Source organism: Rissa tridactyla, chromosome 2 (assembly GCF_028500815.1).
Source record: "Rissa tridactyla isolate bRisTri1 chromosome 2, bRisTri1.patW.cur.20221130, whole genome shotgun sequence".
Taxonomy (NCBI): domain Eukaryota; kingdom Metazoa; phylum Chordata; class Aves; order Charadriiformes; family Laridae; genus Rissa; species Rissa tridactyla.
The window spans coordinates 128,877,473-128,897,902 of record NC_071467.1 but is presented as its reverse complement, the minus strand read 5'-3'; the positions used below and the strand labels follow the sequence as shown (position 1 = coordinate 128,897,902).

Below are 20,430 nucleotides of genomic sequence, written 5' to 3'. Positions count from 1 at the left end.
AAAAACATACGGATTTGTGTGTGCTGAATTAATATATTGAAATACCACTTTCATTTAATATTTTGTTCTTAAAAATCTAATTAATTGATCTACAAGAAATCAGGCATACGTTTTGCCATTAGATGCGTGTCCCTAAGAAGAGATGGCTAAACCATTTTGGTATATAACCTCTGTTATGGTGAAGGCTGATGCTCATAATTAAAACTTCAAAACATCTGTTGAAAAGGAGGAAAACCAGGAGTTCACTGTAATCACTGTTCTGTCATTTAAGTGAAGAACATTTTTTAAGTAAGCTGTCATTTCTCTCTTAGTTCTTTCCGTAGAACTTAACCAACATGATTTGCAAACACTAACGGTGAGGATTATAATATACTTAACATTTTGAGATGCTAAATGTGTTCATGCTGCTTTAGGGAGTTTTAGCATTGGCATTAGGACATTCTCTTACGTTGCTCAGCTTGCGTCACCTTAAAGAGCTGAGGAAGAGGGAGCAGGCGGCAGCATCCCTGTGGACGTCTTGGACATCTTGGTGGAAGAAGTGTCTGCCTCATGGCAGAGGTTCACAGAAACCTCCCCTGCGACATGCTGTGAGAGCATTTGAATGTTGAAGAACCTAAGGATACTTAAGACGGCAACATAAAAAATGTATTAAAAAATGGTTTCTTTACTCTTGGTAAGCTGATGAAGTGACTAAATAAGATCTTCAGTAAGAAGTTTTACAAAGAAAGCTTTGCAGTCTAGGCTTTATTTGCAAAACCATATCCTGTTATTTCCCTGCTCATCGCAGTCGCAGTCTTTAACTGAGTTAAATTGTCTGCTCTAAAAGCAACAAGGACAACACAGGCTACCATTTTTCTCTGCTCTTTCTTATAGGTAGCGTAGTAGCGCTCATAAATTTTCTGGTGTCCTGTTTTCTTGAAGTGAGGCAGAACAAAATGAGCCAAAGGAACCCTGAGAACCTCGATTCTGTTATTTTATGGTGTTGGTAGTTCTTTCTTACACCTTGCGTTTATGTTCAATATGTGTATGAAATTGTTGATGTACATTCTGTGAGGTGGACTAAAATGAGGGATTTTGTTTTCCCTATGACATGAAGTTCCCTTGTCAGGTCATGTAGGAACTGATTTCAACAGAACGGTTTCAACTGCATTGATTTTAATTGAATTATTTATTGATAAAAGTGAGCGACTCTGTTCTTTCCTTCCATTTTTAATCAATTCTGTTTCTAGTGGTTACTTTGAACCAGCTCTGATACTTACCCGATCACATGGCCAATTGTTTCAGGTCACTAAAATTGCAGAAAACTAATTCAGCAAAAAAGAGATTTTTTGTTTCCTGAGGTAGTGAGGTAAATTAACTTACTGTGTGTCAGATAGGTGCTAATGTGTGCCTGAGGAGCTGAGGTGAGGAGAAGGGAGATGCAACTGGGGCAGGAGGAGGAAGAGACAGAACAGAAAATTAATGTTTTTAATTAAGAGGATTTAAAAAGGGAATTGGTGTAGCCGTATCATAAACCACACAGTTAGCTGATCTGAAATAATATAGATCATTTTTGTTTGAATATTGAGCTAAGAGTTGTTCCTGTGTCTGTACTCCTTTAGTAATAGAATTCTCCTAGTAAAAATAGATTAAAAAAAAAAAAGAGTTGTTACTTGTGCAGCTAATCTTCATATTTTTCTTTCCTCCTCGCTGTTATTTATAACATTGTGTAACTGAGTTTGGCTGAGGTCAACCCACCACACACTGAAAAAATATGTTTCTCTTAAAAAAGATTTCTGCAAACAGCAGATATGCCATGAATACCACTTTGGAAAAATATTTAAATGCTGAGCTCAAATATAGTGATTCAGGACGAGTGGGAGGCCCTGTGTTTTCCAAATAACTGATGTTTTGTCTCCCCCCAAATGCCTATTATTTCAATTGAGGACTCTCTACTTTGTCTTAAATACAACTGCTCAGTGCTGTGGACCATTAAACAGTGGCTACAGTTCCATTCAGAAACTATTATACACGATGTGATTTAATATGTGCCGTTTCCGAAGTGTTTGGGATTCTGTCAGCTGAACTGCTAATTACTTGGAGAGTTTTTTCTTGTTTTGATTCTCACATGCTCTGCAAGCTTTGGACAGCTGCGTCAATGCATTAGAGAGTACATGCTGTTTAGTGAATTTGGGTCACTGTGTTAGAATCTCCTAGTAATGGCAACTTAAAAGGTACTGACTAGGGAGAATGTAGATACTTGGCTGGCGGAGAGAGGCTGGGTGGTGGCTGTCAGCAGCTCCTTCTGCTGCACTGTTGATTCCAGGAGAATTAGGCTGAGAGAAGGTACACCAAGGTGTCCTGGATGGAGATATTTGACATGGTTATGATTTACCAGTGATTCAAAATTTTAGTGATTTGAGGCAGATCAAGAGGTTGAATTTTAGCAGCGCTTAATCATTAACTGATTTAAAGGTTTACAAAATGATTTAACAAAATAGTTGAACAGCGACTTACAGATTCGAAGATGACAAGATTCACACTAACTTACTGTAAGGTATCCCAAATCAAATTTCCCTTTTCTTGAGTTTAGAGTAAATGCTCACAATGCATTGGCATTCCTCAACGGGTGATAACTGAAACTTGAGAGGGGTTGAGTCACCCTTCTAATCCTCGAGGTATCAGCCTGAGCAGTGTCCCAGTGCAGGGGAGGTGCTGGCCACAGCCCGCTGCCATCCAGGAGAGCTCAAGAGATCTTCCTAGAATTGCTATTATAGGGGCCAAGATAATTGACTTTTGTCAGGTACTTTTCTACTCTAGCCCAACTCAGACAATGGAATATTCTGGTGCTTTCCACTGGTTACACAAGCCCAGAACTTGCTAGATCTTGGGGTCCTGGTATCCCTGCCTCTGTGGCCACAATCCATATGTTGTCAGGAGTGATCAATTACAGTTATTATTTGCAAACAGTAGGAGTCATGGGAGCCAGGCAGGATAAGGGGTTGCCATAGTGTTCTGGTCTCTTACTCTCCATCTTTTCTTTCTTTCTTGTTAGACCATTGTGTAATGTTCTGGTATATTTTATTATTACGTGGCCCAGGTGGGGAGGGAATCGCGCCAAGTACCGAGTGGCCTAAAGTATATGTGTATGTGGTTTGCACCACCACACAAGCACGTAGACCTCCTGCCTTCGAGGACATGGCTTCTAATAACAAAATGCCTTTCCTGCGCCATCATCTCTCTTCTTTTCCTCCCCCTTTCTAGCTTTTCCTTACCCTCTTCCAAAGAAGTCTTTCACTCTGCCTTTATCTAGATGTAACTTTTGAAATCAATGCTAAATTTTGTGTAACAAAGATGAAACATTGCTGATTTTAGTTACCTGTTATTTTCCTTCCTTTTTTCTACTGACTCTTTCACATAAAAACTTGCTTAGCTTCTTTTATAGTGCTGCATGGTGTGTTCTGGAATGAGCTGGCAGCTGTACGTAGGCAATCTATAAATAATAATTAATGCCTTTTTTTTGTATTTGCAAAAATAAGTGGTCCTGTTTATCATTGCCGTATCAGTTAAAGGTATTTTTTCGTAGAAAACCCTAAATATTTTTGCGATGAAAGTATTTATAAAGAGGATAATTTTGTACTGACGTTGTATTTGTAACTCATTTGCTGATCTATGTCTGCCTGCACATCTCTTTACATCTCTAAAACCACAGGTGAAACCTTGGAAAAGAAAAAATTCCTGATATTATCATCTTTTTCTTAAAATGCATTTAGAAATTGAATGTTTTAAAATACTGCCTTAAATATCTGTGTGGTTTTTTTTCCCTTTGAATAGACCTAACTGTGTATAGACATACCTGAATGCTTTCTTAAGTATGAAGAAAATCTATAAAATTCAGGAGGTTTGTTTTGGAGGGTTCTGAAGAAAAATGCTTAGGAATCTTAAATAAATAAACAAAGCTTCAATTTTTTTTTTTTTAACTAACCACTTCCTGAAATAGGCTTATGTTATACATCATTTTGTTAAGCTAGGGGATTTTGCAATTGCTGCTGTATTGCATTTGATGAAGACAGGCAGTTTTCGTACTCAAATTGGCTACTTAAGTATCATATGTGCTATAAAAGCAAGTCATCAATGAGTCGTATAGTGTCAGAAGAGTAGTTCACTCTGTTCATCATGAAGATCATTAGACTGTCCGTTGTCGTCATAAAGTAGTGAATTGTATCGCAACTGTTGGCTACAAATGTGTGTTAAATAACTTCTAAAACAGCTTTTATGCTATATGACATTAAATTATAGGGTGATTTTAAAAAAATAAAATTAACCAAATTTAGGCATTGCCTGTGTTCTCACCTACTCAGCAGTAATTGCTCAAATGCACAAACATGTCACTTAATTCAGAATGTACATGCAAAACCAGCATGATTTATGAAAAGCTCTTGAGGCACCGTATGTGATTACAGTCTTGTTACTACACGTATGTAATGACATTGCCATCTTTTTTAGGCTGAATGACTCAGCACCCATCTTGTTTCTAAGCCTGTTTGGGATTAATTAAGTTGGCATTCTTGGGACTGTGGCTCCTGTATACTGCCTGCCATCATTGATACGCGGTGTGAGTTTTTTCACACTTTGTCGAAGTTCAGCCATTTACAATCAAAAAGCCTGCAGTGAGGTGCTGGGGATAAGGGAAGGTGTCTTGTGCTCCATTTTTTATGTAGTTGCTTGGTTGGCAGAGCACTCACCTACTCATCAAGTGATTGGGCTCTAGGCCTTCTGCCTGGGGATCTTCAAAATCTCAGCTCCTCATGTGCTCGCTGCATGCTCTCAAGACTAGGATGGAGCTGCCTTCCACGCTTCTGATGAACCTCTGGTATATAAACATGAACAGAAATTTTGTATGGTTAGAGCATAAACAAGAAGCAGCAGGATCTGTCACCTGGGGAGGCGGGTATTCCTCTGAGAGGGCAAAATTCACTGTTCAGGTCCCTGCTGTATGGACTGTTAGTACGTTTTGCATTCAGGGCCACCAAGCAAAATGTTCTGGAGTAATGACATCAGGGACTTTCACTTCCCAGATGAGTGCTTTAAAAATGTGTCATTCTGCCACTTCCTCTTGTTACCATTGTCTTTTCTTTGTAAAGTCCTCTGTCCCAAAAGGAGTACCTTAGTCGGCTAAATGCAGATAGAGTCTTTAAGCTTCAAATCCCAGTTAGCGTTAAGTACCACATCAAAGCTGCAGGTAGCTCCTTTAGTTGTGGAGAGAGGCAGGATCACAGACACCCATCTCTGAAGTTTGCATTGGCAAATTTAAGGACCATGCTTTATTGGCAGATGGAAGGACTGTCCCACACAGTGCTCTGGTGGCAGCCCCTCACTTCGCACCTCGGGGGGTGGCGAGCCCCTGCCTGGGCCTGTAAGTTGCTTCCCAAAGTGTTCTAGATTCCATGGTACCAAGCAGTACCTAAATGTCTTGGTTAACACCGGGATCGAATGTTTTTGGAAGTACTGCTTTCCCCATGGTTTCTTCTGGGGCGTGATTCATTGGGGCATTTACAGGTCGTAAAGTTCACTCTCTGCATACTTTCCTTTAGTAGATGTTTACCAGCCTTGCACTATTCATTGTTTCCTCTATCATTCTGATCTATTACCTTATCAAATCTCTGTTTGAACTCTACCACTGTCGCTGTCAGTACTTGTGGTTATTAGAACTGCTCTTTAAGTAATTTTATCGTGAAGTTGCATATTTTAAAAGCTTTGCTCTTCAGGAATGATGTGCATATCTCGCAGGGTCCAATTCAAGATTCTTTGTTGTCTCCAGAATTCTGTTTTGTAGATAGTGCTGTTTTAGTCACACAACCATTTCTTTGTCTGTACCTTGAGAGTAATAAAACCAAAATTATTGTGGAGATGATACTCTTCCCTGTTTGCTCTTTTCTCCAGCTGTCTCTGTCTCTGAAGTGCCATAGATGTCAGCTGGGATTATTTCTGGTTTTTAAACTGCTAGATACTTTGCTTTCTGTTGCTGCCAACTCCTGGATAAACTAAACTCTTTGTGTTGTCACTTGTAGCAGATATTAGCAAAGTTTCACAACAGTTTTATCTATGGTCTAGTCTGTTTTCTCAAAAGTTCTTGCAGGTGACCTTGGATGTGGCACACATGGTTTTAGGAAATGTAGTGATAAGGTGGTCATTCTAGTTTCAATTATAAAGTCTTCTGAAGAACAGGCAGTTTTTAGGGGAAGTTCTGAGTTATGATGACGGTACCTGTTATAATCTGAAGATTGACATGGTCTTTGTTGTTTGAGAGATCCTAGAATGACTCTGAAAGTTGTTTCCACACAAAAATTGTAGCATCTGCACTGTAGAGCCAGGCTCACTTTGAGCATCTTGGAACAGCATCAAGAACACGTAAGTCTCATGAATGCTGAGAAGTGACTCCTGTGTTTGTTCAGATACATATAGTTTTCTGATGTGCCAGTCTTTTTGATTCAAGACAGGCTTAAGGCCATGAGAGACCCAACCCAGTTCACGTTTGCCACCCTGCTTTCAGGGTGAAATCCTCTACATCATACAGCAGAATATGTTTGCCTCCTCCTCCATGCCAGACTACATCTCTGAGAGTCACAAACCTGTTTCATACAGTTTGTGCACACTCTGTGCAGTTACATTATCAGCTTATGAGTGAGAGTTTCTCTTCTGTTTCTTTTCAGACAGTCACTTATTTGGTGCATAATTTTGGCCAGTGTCTTTGTGAAAATATCTTTAAGGCTTTCTGTTTATGCAGATTGGTTGTTACTGTCATGTTTCTGTCAGGATGGGGACTCGCACAGGCACTCTGGTAGCTCAGGGTCATTGATCTCTGGAGAAGGCAAAACTTCTCAAGGATATTCTGGAGTTCAGAGCTGTGAGGAACTCTTTAATTTTTAATTTTAAAATTTTTCTCCACGGTCGTCACATTCAGACAGTGATGTCTACCACCAGCAGGTTTTATATGAATAAGCCAAGTGGTGAGGTTGCTTTACCCTGCAGAAATGCAGAATACTGTCAAATTGGCTTCAAATTCATCTGGCAGGCAAGCAAAATAGTCTTGCAGGTGTGGTAGATTGAATTATTCCTCTGATCAACATGTGTAAACTCCAATTCAGTCTTTAGGTAACTAGAGTTGGGAATGGAGTTGCATTGAGGTGGAGCTATTTACATGAGATGACATCAATAAATGGCAGATTTTTTTTCCTCCCTTGCCATACAGTGTCTTGGATCAGACACAATCATGATCATAGAGAAAGGCACAGACATTCCTTGTGTTTGGTAAATACTGATTGTGGTCAGGCAAGGTCATACTTCCAGGCCTTGATAGTTCTGGGGTCAGGAGGTTATCTGTCAGCTGTCTTTCACTGAAGAGTTCAAGAAATATATTCCCCTCCCAGATCTGTGACTGAGAAATCAGGAGCATTAAGGAGTTTCAGCATGCTTCATTCCAAATCCTAAAATACAGGACAGGAATGTTTCTGTGGGGCTGTCCCTTGCCACTTTCTCAGGTTAGGAGATGTAGATAAGACAGGTAGCCAGACAAGAAGCTAGGCTTAAAATAGAACAAAAATCTTTGTAAACAAAAATCACATTTGTAATTTATTATTTTTTTTTAATTAAAGAAATTTGCTTTTGTTTAAAAGCAGTCTTATGCCCAAACTACACGTAGTGAGATTCCAAGTCAACCCTGTGCAGTATCTATTGCAGGTGTTTGATCTGGAGTTAGAAATAAAACAGTCCTCTGTAGGGTTATTATTCACTTTTACTGGTCCCTTGAGAACTTGGATAAAGCAAATTGTGCTGTCATTAAAGGTGCAAGAATCTTATTGTTGATTAATTTTCTCAAACACGGAACAGCAAATATTAAGCCTGCATACTTTAGTAATCATTGTTTTCAATGAAAGGCTTTTCAGATGCTTATAAATTAAATTAGAAAACCAGAACACTACATTTTTAATTTAATAAAATTAAACATACAGTACATATGCCCTGAACTGGAAATGTGTTCTTTAATGGATGGTTTTTATTTGAACATCTGTTCAGCGTTGCAGTTTTCTTTCTCTCTCCTTTCTGCCATGTAAGCAATGCTGATTTGCACTGGAACATACTTCAAATGGAAAACTATTTGAAGAAGAATCAACATTCTTTTTGTATAAAGCTGGAAACGTATTTTTTGAGCAGTTCTGGAATATAAGAAGAACACTTCTAAATACGATCTCTAATATACAAAGATTATATCATGAAAGTATTATTTTGGACTGAAATTAGCTTATCAAGACACACGATGCTTTTAAAAAAACCCCAAAACACAGCATTTTTTTCAGTCTCAGAAAATGCAGATAACAAAACCACAGTTTCCATAAATTCAGTTCTTTCTCATGACATTGATTATACTTAAGCGATCTGTTATTCATTTATTTGCACTAGTTTGAATTAATACAAACAGCAAGTAGAGTTGGCTAAATTATATTATTTTTTCTTCATATTTTTTTCCTTTCGTTTAGTGGTCATGTCCTATGGATTTTATGTGTTAAGTGTGTATTAATATTTCTCTGGTGTTCATGAGGACCCTGTCAGCATGATATTAAAGCCATGATATTCTGTACTGACAAAGTTCAGCTAGTTTCTGTAGGACTGTATAAGGACTCAGAGGAAAGCTTACTTCCTACTGCCTTGGCTGTAGAACCTGTTATCTCTGTAAATAGGTTATTACTGATAAAATAAAATGCATTTATACATCATTATTATTTCATTAGCATTCAAAACTTGCTAAAAAAAAAGACCCTAGAAGATGACTTACACAGGCAAGAACAAGCATTAAGCCATTATCAGTATTTTCTTTTATTCTGATATGAATTTCTGTCTCACTGGTCATCACACGTATGCTGGACCTTTTTGAACTACTTAATGAACTTTCAGCTGTAAGTTGGAACCTATTTCAATGTTGAGCAAAATCATACTGATTCATGTTTTCTTTTTTTCCCCCTTTGTTCACCAGGATGGTACGAAACAAAAGCGAGAACGGAAAAAGACTGTGTCGTTTAGCAGTATGCCAACTGAGAAAAAGATCAGCAGCGCAAGTGACTGTATAAATGCGATGGTTGAAGGCTCTGAGCTCAAAAAGATTCGATCCAACTCAAGGGTGTATCACCGATACTTTCTTTTAGATGCAGATATGCAGTCTCTACGCTGGGAACCTTCAAAAAAGGATTCTGAAAAAGCAAAGATTGATATTAAATCAATCAAAGAAGTAAGAACAGGAAAAAATACAGATATTTTTCGCAGTAATGGAATATATGATCAGATATCAGAAGACTGTGCATTTTCAATTATATATGGAGAAAACTACGAGTCACTAGATCTTGTTGCTAACTCAGCAGACATTGCAAATATTTGGGTTACTGGCTTAAGATACCTGATTTCTTATGGGAAGCATACTCTAGATATGATAGAAAGTACTCAAGATAATATGCGGACTTCATGGCTTTCACAAATGTTCAGTGAATCAGATGTAGATAATTTGGGACATATACCCCTGTGTAATGCTGTACAGTTTATAAAAGACTTAAATCCTGGTTTAAAAATTAATAAAATTGAACTAAAATTCAAGGAGTTACATAGATCCAAGGAAAAAACTGGTACTGAAGTAACAAAAGAAGAGTTTATTGAAGTTTTTCATGAGCTTTGTACCAGACCTGAAATCTATTTCCTATTGGTTCAGTTTTCAAGCAATAAAGAATTCCTAGATACCAAGGACCTCATGATGTTTTTAGAAGCAGAACAGGGTATGGCACTTGTCACGGAAGAAATAAGCCTTGAAATTATTCAGAAATATGAGCCAGCCAAAGAGGGACAGGAGAAGGGTTGTCTTTCTATAGATGGGTTTACGAATTACCTTACTTCCCCGGACTGCCACATATTTGATCCGGAACATAAAAAAGTTTGTCAAGATATGAAACAACCTTTATCTCATTATTTTATAAATTCATCTCATAATACATACTTGATAGAGGATCAGTTTCGAGGGCCTTCTGACATCACAGGTTACATTCGCGCTCTTAAAATGGGTTGTCGAAGTGTCGAACTGGATGTATGGGATGGTCCGGACAATGAGCCTGTGATTTACACGGGGCATACAATGACATCACAGATTGTCTTCCGTAGTGTGATTGATATTATTAACAAGTACGCATTTTTTGCTTCAGAATACCCTCTTATTTTGTGTTTAGAAAATCATTGTTCTATTAAGCAGCAGAAAGTGATGGTGCAACACATGAAGAAAATTTTGGGGGACAAACTACATACACAGTCTCCAAACATTGAAGAGTCTTATCTTCCATCACCGGAATCACTTAAAGGGAAAATACTAATTAAAGCAAAGAAGCTTTCCTCTAATTGTTCCGGACTAGAGGGAGATGTTACAGATGAAGATGAAGGAGCTGAAATGTCACAGAGAGTGGGAAAAGAAGGGGTAGAACACCAAAACTCGATGACGGGGAAACGATTTCAGCTCTGCAAAGAACTCTCTGAGTTGGTAAGCATATGTAAATCGGTTCAGTTCAAAGAGTTTCAGGTTTCATTTCAGCTCCAGAAGTACTGGGAAGTGTGCTCGTTTAACGAAGTGCTTGCGAGCAAATATGCCAATGAAAACCCAGGAGACTTTGTAAATTATAACAAACGTTTTCTTGCCAGAGTTTTCCCCAGTCCTATGAGGATTGACTCGAGTAATATGAATCCCCAGGACTTTTGGAAATGTGGTTGTCAGATAGTAGCAATGAACTTTCAGACGCCTGGCTTAATGATGGATCTTAATATTGGTTGGTTTCGACAAAATGGAAACTGTGGCTACGTCCTTCGTCCTGCTATCATGAGAGAAGAAGTATCCTTCTTCAGCGCGAATACGAAAGACACTGTGCCTGGAGTTTCACCTCAGCTGCTTCATGTTAAAATCATTAGTGGGCAAAACTTTCCTAAACCCAAAGGATCAGGTGCCAAAGGTGATGTTGTGGATCCTTATGTCTATGTTGAAATACATGGAATCCCTGCCGACTGTGCAGAGCAAAGGACGAAAACTATGCATCAGAATGGGGATAATCCTATTTTTGATGAAAGTTTTGAATTTCAAATAAATTTGCCAGAACTAGCTATGGTGCGTTTTGTAGTACTGGATGATGATTACATTGGCGATGAGTTTATTGGGCAATACACTATTCCCTTTGAGTGTCTACAGACTGGTTACCGGCACGTTCCTCTGCAGTCTTTAACTGGTGAAATTTTAGCACATGCTTCCTTGTTTGTGCATGTGGCCATTACTAATCGAAGGGGTGGTGGGAAACCTCATAAACGGGGCCTCTCTGTGAGGAAGGGCAAGAAATCAAGGGAATATGCTTCTATGAGAACATTATGGATTAAAACAATAGATGAAGTGTTCAAGAATGCTCTCCAGCCTATTCGGGATGCCACGGATTTGAGAGAAAATATGCAGGTACAGTTCTTACGATGAATTTATCAATTGTGAAGTGTATTTTTGTATTACAATGCATATGGAATATGTGTTGTTTAGAGTCTGCCTGCATTTTGTAAGTTAGGTTAATTGGGTCTGATGCTGAACAGCTTTAAAAATAGATTACGTCAGAGGAACCTTTTAGGTGATACCATCTGCTGAGGTGACCTTGGATGCATATGCATATTTCCTCGAATTTGAACTGGAAATATGACTCCAGTGTTAGAACTCAAGCCTGTTGACTTGTCCTATGTCTTTGCAGGAATGTTAGGTATACACTAGAGGAAAGTACAGCAATATTTTAGTTTTAAGCAGTTAAGTTAAATGGAAGTGCAGGAGGAAAATACAGATGATAGAAAAAGGAGACTTTGCTGCTTATTAAAACCTTCTTGTACCTGAAAGTATGTTTAGCATAGCTTTTATTTTTCCTTAATTCCCAACAGAAGGCAGCACTTCCAGAAAGACCCTTTGCTTTCCGTGATTCTTCCTACCAACTGTATGTTAGAAATACATGGAATTAGTGCTAAGGTATTAGAAGACATCCTCTAGAAGAAACTACCTTACCTTGAAGGTTACATTTAGTAAACACATTGAATTTCAGGAAAAAGTACAGGCTGAGGTGTTTGTTTTTGTGGAACCTGAGAGATCCCACTTCAAAAATGTACTTTTTTGGAGATTCTAGTGAAGATTCCAGGTAAATAAACCCTTTTAGACATAGATTAAAGTGAGCTGTAAAATTGTGTTTTATTTAATAAAGCATTTAGCTGTCTATAAACTTGTGATGGAATACTAGCGGTGATCAATAAAATTCAGCAGTCATTTCAAATGAAGTGACCTATTAAATCCTCTCACTCTTATGTAACGTTAAGGGGAAACCGATTAAAGGAAATGTCTCAGACTTGATTCTGGATTTTAAAGTCACATCAGTGTAGACAAATTTTCTTCATGAATGATCTAATACTGAAGAGATTTTAATAGTAATACATTGTATAATAGTAAAAAAAATATTTTTTCTTCATATGAAAGGAGAATTTAGTACGGCATTACGAAGCTTTCCCGTTCCGCTTGGTGTATAGAACTGCTATACTAAAGATGGTTAAAAAATGCAGAGATGATATTTTGACTTATAAGTGTTTCACATTATGGGCTACATAGAAAGTGAACTTTAACCTGTAGTTAACCTGTTGCACGCTAGAATTCTGTCATATAAAGGATACTGTATTTTAAGATACATTTCAGGGAAGAGTTGAACCTAAGATTTGAGGAAACAGTGAAAACAGTGAAAACATACAGTTTTTGTAGCTACTTTAAACTTTTTACCGGAACTGATATAATTGAAAACAGGCTCTACAGTGTGGTTTCTTTGAATATGAGGTATTACAAGGTATTTTATTTATTTTATTCTGTCAGTTTGAAAGTTGTGCTATCAACTAAATTCGTCATTATCATCTCTCAAAATGCTATGAAGAAGATATTTTAGGTTCATGAGGGAATATTAGTTTTGCATAGCTTTACTGACAGATTGTATAATGTGCATAATTTAAACTGCGTAACTAAAGGGTTTATGGCTAATAAAAGTGAATAAACCACTCAAAATAAATGCCAACGTATGTCAGGGAATGCGAGATTTGTTTAATTTCCATATCATTGAAATTTTGTGTTATAAGTTGTTATGATTTTTATGATACAGAAATACATAATGTCCCCACAAGATGGATAATAAAGAGCAAAGGGTTTTGTTTAAAATATAAGGTGGAAGAAGAAAAAAAAAGATAGCATGCAGTAGTGAGTTTAATGGTTTCTCTAAATCTGTGTACACATAACTAGCCTTTTTTTCTTCCTTGTAAGGTACTACATTACCATGACAAAAGCTGTTGTCATAACTTGTTGTTACACATTCATCACTGATAACAGTATAGCATGAGTGATTAAAGTGGGTATGATGTTGCATGTCTGAATTTCTTGACAGTGTGAGGGATAGTCTCCGGACATAGGGTTGGAAGTCCAAAAGCAAGAGTTATAACCATAGTTCTGTCCTGCCTGACATTAGTTAATATATGTATGTTCCCTGGGTCCTTGTTTACCTCTCTGTAAAATTCTTCATAATGCCTTACACGTGATGTTTATCTCAAACAAAATCTGTTTGAGTAGACTTCCCAATGTCTGTTTATTCAACTTTGTAATTGTTGTGTCATTAAGGTATAGTCCAGCTATAAGAAGTATTTTCTGTTTCCTGGACATTTATGAGATGCTACTAAACATTAACTAGAGTTAAAGTACACTGTAAGTCACTGTAGTAGGTGTAACTTAGTATTCACATAACTTTGCATGAATATGCTATATGTAGATATTTTGAAGTCTACTTTGGGTATTGTGACCCATTAAAGGACATCAATATATTTCATGTTTGATTCCTGCTTGCATTAAGATTGGCATTATGTCTCTCTAAGAAGTTTGTCCACAAATGAGTCTTTCCATACCAGCAAGATGGAAAGTGGTTTTTGTTAAAATGAAAATCTGTGTCCTAAAACTAGTCAGGTACCCCACTTGGGTAAGACCTGAGAGAAAGGAGAACTGAAGCACATTTGTAACTTAAATATACCATTTTTTTGTTTTTGTTTCCTACAGGAACACAAACTCCAGACCTGCCAGAGATCACCAGCTCCCACTTGGTACAAAAATCCTAAATTCATTACAGTGCTGAGAATATTCCCATCATGGAATTTCAGTGGCTACTTGGAGTCACATTGTATTTCTAATACTGGAAATTTTCTTCAAGTTTAAATGTATGGTTTTATATTCTACCATATTGGATATGAAATACAACTGTAATAAATTTTAGGGAAAGGTACAAAATTGGTATTTATATTAAAATACCTTAAAAATTCACTTAAGTGTGATGCTGTGGTAGGAATGACATCAGTAGTGGAGTGCTGGGTTTGTGAATCACACCAAATGGGAGCCAGCAGATCCACAGCACGTCTGGACTATAGTTCAGGTATGCTTAAAGTTACAAATGGGCTGAATTCCTCCTTCCACTTCACTTTGCTTATTTGGACATTCAGCACCTAATATTTTGTTTCTGTTGGTGGCATTTTAAAAACTACTTCAAAATGTCTTTTAGAATTTTTCAAAATATATAGGCAGGCTGTTTTAGAGTTAATTTATTTACATGGTTAATTTTAGTAGCGATAGGGACCAGACATACTTGTTCAAAATAGATTTTTTTTTTTCCTGTGGCAAGTATTAAATTCTGTTTGAATTTTTAACATTTTTGGTAAAATATATGTGTAATATTGGTTGCTTTGGAAAGTTCTTCAGGGAAAAGCTGTGGCAATTCCAGATTGTAGCTCAACTATAACAGTGAAGTATTTTATCCTGAAAGAATGAGATGTTAAAATTCACATTTAACTGTAAAGGGAACTCTTTCTTTCCTTTTTGCAGAATGCAGTAGTTTCATTCAAAGAATTATGTGGCCTCTCTCCTGTAGCAAATCTTATGCAGTGCATTTTGGCAGTGTCTACGCGCTTGGTTGGGCCTGATAATACACCCTTGGTAGTACTGAATCTCAATGATCAGTATCCGACTATGGAGCTCCAAGGGATTGTTCCAGAGGTCTTGAAAAAGATTGTAACAGCATATGACATGGTGAGTAGTCCTTTGTGGTTATTTTATATGCTATTTGAAAGACTTGCTTTTTGTAATACACAGTACCATGCCTGTTTTTAAAGGTCATTTTAACCTGTGACTTCTATTTCATGCTTCATTACATGTGCTTGAAAGTCATTCCCATGAATGTACAGCAACTGATAGTGTTTTCATATTGGGTAAAACGTAGAGATTAATATACTGTGTGCAAATACGTAAGTGTTTGTACACTTCAGAAGGCAAAGTGGTTATAATCAAGAGGATTTAACATGAAGAGGATGTATTAATTTACCTGTTTTGCAGTAACTTGAAACTTCCTGCATATCTGTTACTCTCTTACAATAATTCGCTACGTCACATTTTCCAGTTTGTGGACCTCGATTTCTTTTGGCTTTGACTTAACATAAAATAGAAAAATTTCAGGAACTGCTTTTAGGAATTGTAGTTTTACAAGCACCTTGAAGTGTTAAATGCTACACATTCTTTTGTATTTTCTCTTGCTATATCTTTCTTATAGATCTCATTTGATTAGGCATTTTTACATCTGTAAGCAGCTGTAATGTTAACTTCAGCCATATACTTCAGTATGTGGGTAAGTTGCATCTTTAGAGACTGGAAATTAAACATTTTGCAAGAAGGAAGGAAGAACACTGAGAAATACTGATTTACGTCCACCTTGCATTAGTTTAAAATCTGGAAAAAAGATCCAGATCATTTAAAATGCCCTCCTTACTTCCACTGAAGTAATTTGGCACGGAGTAATTGACCTGTTATTTATTTATTCCATGATTTCTGACAACAAGCAAGGCTTTCTAGGATAATTTTGCATTAATTTTGTGTGCTAAAATGAGAAATCTCACCTGGTAGGATCAAGTCACTGTTTTAAAATCAGTCCTTGCTATTTAAAGAAAGAAAATGAAGGAAAAGAAACTGGTAGCCCATTTTCATATCTATCTATCTATCTATCTATCTATCCATCCATCCATCCATCCATCCATCCATCCATCTATCTATCTATTATCTATATTTTAAACTACTTTCTAAAGAAAAAGTAGCTTTAGAATAATGCTATATGAAAGTCCAAAAAGCACTCATTGGTCATTAGCAATTTAGGTAGAGTTTATGTAGTTCAGTGATGATGTAAATACAAGAAAATTTGATTGGAATGGTAGTACAGTTACAAGAAGATAGTGGTAGCTTATAGGCTATCACTATAATTAGGATCCAAACAAGCTCGCTTGTTGCAGTTACACCTGCAACACTATGTAATGAAGTTCTGTCTTGTTCATGGAGATGCCTCTACCTGCAGTTTGTTCTGATGTGATGCTGCTGCTTGTTGGGCTATTAAGCTCTTCCAGATACTTAGAATATTTTTGTAAGTCTGGATTAAATTTTTTGTTTGAATGTCACTTAGGTAGAGGTGACTCATGACTCCAGAAATCTTTGCAATCTGAATTTGGTTTGCTCTTTGTCTCTCACATATGTTTTTTTCCCCCACATCCTGTAGTCTACACATGATTTGAATATTTTGTACTTTGGAAATCTATACTTTATTTTCACATATAAACATAATATAATATTTAGTTAGTGGCATGTTCAAAGCATTTTTCCATCTCCTCTTCCGTAAAGGGTAAAGACACAGTTTCATACAAAGAGTATGATAGTGCTTTTAGCTCTAAATGATACTGAAGATAAGTAAAAATTAAGGTTATTTTCATCAAATAAAGCTTAAAAATTAAAATAATGATATTTTTTTTCAATTTGTGAAACTTTGGTCTTGCCAATACTCTCTCCAGTTTCACAAAGGGTTTTAAGCAATTAAAATCCATAAGGTATACTGGAAATTGAAGTCAGCCATGGGAGCCATGCTGATAGCTCTTGTTTCTGAAAGCACATTGTGAAACAGTGGGAGACATCCGTATCATCGTTTCCTCAAGGGGAGGAGAAGAGATGTGACACTATTTAGCTTATACATTGAAAATTGCTATAGCAGCAGATGTTTAGAGTCTGGTACTGTCATAAATAGTGTTCTTTTTGTGTGTTTTTGTGTAAATTAATATAGTGAGCCCTCCAAATGACACATTTTATCTCAATGGTTGGTTTTGGCTTGGGGATTTTTTTGACATGATTAATTAACAGGTGGGTGTAAAAGCCTTACCCAGAATTAAGAAAGGGTAGATCTACTGTCAAAGTAATGATTACCTACTTGTCTTATTTTCTGATGGCTTAGGCCTCAATATGGATATTTGAAATATGTTCCTCCAGTGTTTCAAGTACAGGAATTACTAAATCATGTTGGTAACAGAGATTGTGTTAAGTGTTTATTAAGTAAACCTTGGTTAGCACTATAAATGCATAGGCTGTCATTACCTTGTGTGCATTCCCAATGTGGCACCCGTAATGATATTCTTAAAGTACTGCCATTTCAGGATCATGGTAATTTTTGGCTAGTGAATGCATTCTTATTTGCCAGAAATACTCTCCTTTTTATAAAACGATAATAAACATAGAAACATTCAGCCAAGATTTTTAATTATTCAGAATTTGTTTACACTGGGAGTGCTTAAAGGATGCATCCTTGCTCTGTGAAGTGAGAAGGTTGTAAGACCTTTACAGTGGGACAGTCAGTCCACACTGAAGGAATTACAAATGAGTGCACTACTGCAGGGGCACGTGGGAAGGTGAGAACATCTTCAGCGTAGAACACATTGTTTTAAAGAAACAATGAGGCAAATGATAATAAGGTAATTAGCATATCACTAGATACTTGGGTTTTTTACATGTAAACAAATAGCACATAATGCTTTCTTAAATTGTCAGCATTCACCACTGTATTAATGGAGAAGCTGTGATAAGGGCTAGTACTATTCACAGGTTAAAATACTGTGTTTTTGAGTTGAATGAGTAATTTGTCACCAGCATTATCGGACCAGAAGTTTGCCCAGGAAATAAAAGGATCTTTTGCATTTATCCATGTTATAGGAGTTGGGGTATCTCTTCAGAATAATGATAACAAAATATAACTAGGACTTTTTGAGAAAGACAGAAGTTTAAGTTGTGTATTTTTCTCTAGCTTCTCCATGCTCCTGACTATTTTTCGCCCTAACATCTTTTCAGTGTTTAACAATGTTTTATTTTTCCCTCTCGTTCATGAACTTCAGCTTCCTTTATGTGATACTTCAGCATGCACTCTGTTGGTGTCATCACACCCATCACTGATCAGTGCTGCAGACTGAAGCTTGGAGTTAAGGCAAGTGCCTCTTCCACACCATTGCATGTTTTTTTTTAAATGTCATATGACCTTTAAGATAACAGTAAGTAAACATGAAAAAGTTACGCTATGGCAAGAGAAACAAAACATTATCTTGTCCTAAGTCTGCAGCATTATTCAGTGATGAGTATAATAGCACTGCAAAGATATGCTAGAGGATCATACAAATGAAGCCAGATATGGTTGAGAACTTTACTGTCTGTGTCTGCCTTTTGTGGAGGGTGAAGTGTCCCATCTGATGAAGATAAGGACTTTGCAGGCAGGCATCTACTTTTATGAGGAAAGCTAACAGAAAAGGCAGAGGACTGTAATTGTGTGAAAGAAGATAAATTAATGCTGCTACAATAATTAGGATTAAATGTTATTAAATCCTTATTAGATATTGCTGCGAGATCCATTTTTTCACAGTTTCTGGTGGTGTTTTTTTTTAAAATCTTGAAGTTATATTGTAATTCAAAATGTTTGCAGACTACAGTATGGGAGGTGTGTATTTGATTCAAATGAAATCAAGTAAGATGAACAGATTTTGTATATGCACCCTAGGGATAGGGTCAAGGGCTGTGTTTACTGGTGGTGGCAGTTGTGAGATGATGAAAATGAGAGGTATTAAAAGACAGCAAAGCTAGTAAACTGGAATCTGACTGGTGATCAGTAGCTCTATAGTAAACTTAAATCCAATTATCGTAATGTTAGCTCGTTTCAACTGCTGACTCAATACAGCAGATTGTATATGCAATCATGTGGAAGTTAACTTCATGTTATGGAGTTGAAAATGTGGCCAATGACATAAAGTAAATATGATAGCCTATATTTCAAACCTGAACATGTCCATCCCATTGGGAAGTAGATAGTTTGACAATATACCTTGCAGAGTTATAGAATGGACCGGTACTAGTAGGGCTTATTAAAAGACTGTCTAGGAAGGACTGATTGTCAAGGTTTTTGTAAAATGTTAATAGTCCTCTCATACTTCAGCAACTGCTCAAATCTCCAAGTATTCTCTACCTTTAAAACTCACCTTGATATCAATACAGTAGAATTGGGTGCGGCAATTCTGTATCGGGCATATCGCGTTGAAGGTCATAAGTCTGAAGGAAGCAAAGAATACATCCATTGGCTCTTTCAGAGGGCCTAAAAAAGAATGATTAACAGATCTGTTTTGAGTTATGCTTAGTTCATAAAATCTGTCTTAGTTATCTTGTTGTTAATGTAGGTGCTTGGTTATGGTTACTTCGCAAATACAGTAAGAGGGATTTCAGTTATTCTGCTGTGGTTATAGAATTGTATCTTGAGAGAACAAGTAGATGAAGACTTTTCTACTTCATCTAATCTAACTAATGTGCCGGAGTTATTCAGTTGAGAGGTCTTGGTTCCACAAATTTGAGGTTGCAAACTTCTGGGATAACCAAAAAATACTAGATCCAGTGCTGGTAATTCCCAGTTTATCTCCTAAAATGGAGAGAGTGAACATGTTACTTTAACTCTTGTGTAACTTTTGATCTGAATACTCAATTTCTGATTGTTGTAGAGAAGGCTGAGTTGGTCATCAGTCTCCTGTAATTGAACTCAGTCTTTGGATCTCGTGTTTTTAAATCACGTGATAGCATCTTACCACTATCTGCTTTGTGCACCTGAAGAAAATCCAGATTTTTCCATCTGGTACCGTTTTCTGAGGAATATGTAACTGTCATAGACTGTGATAGCTCTGTTCAGTTTCCTAGTTGGTTCAGAATGTTATTCTTGAGCCTATGTCTTCTGGAGTCCAGCTCCCTGGGTGTTCCACGTTGCAATATAACTCTTAGCATCATAGCATCATCTGGTTTATAAAGCAAAGAACTTAGGCTTTGCACAGAAGATTGAAAAGCTATTATTCCTTGCTTTTATACTTAAGAGCATAACTACATAAAAATAAGGAACCTTGTTAAAACAAAAAGCTAAGAGTAGTCATCAAAAGAACAGACATCATAGACACTCTAAAGATACCACACAGGGAGCT

General features: G+C 37.0%; 1 protein-coding gene across 3 annotated transcripts in view; it reads left to right on the top strand.

Annotated features, from left to right (window-relative positions):
- PLCL2 (phospholipase C like 2) overlaps positions 1–20,430 on the top strand; it is a 106,073-nt gene that overhangs the window by 50,282 nt on the left and 35,361 nt on the right. Inside the window, exons 3-5 of one of the 3 annotated variants that reach the window (XR_008464754.1) lie at positions 9,011–11,497; positions 14,960–15,163; positions 18,325–18,413. Coding sequence is in view for 2 of the 3 variants with exons in the window: in XM_054190741.1 (XP_054046716.1) it covers positions 9,011–11,497; positions 14,960–15,163 (2,691 nt within the window). In the remaining variant the exon portion in view is untranslated. Of the gene's footprint in view, positions 1–9,010; positions 11,498–14,143; positions 14,917–14,959; positions 15,164–18,324; positions 18,414–20,430 lie in introns of those variants that run through there. The other 2 variants (XM_054190741.1, XM_054190742.1) reach the window with 2 other exon arrangements.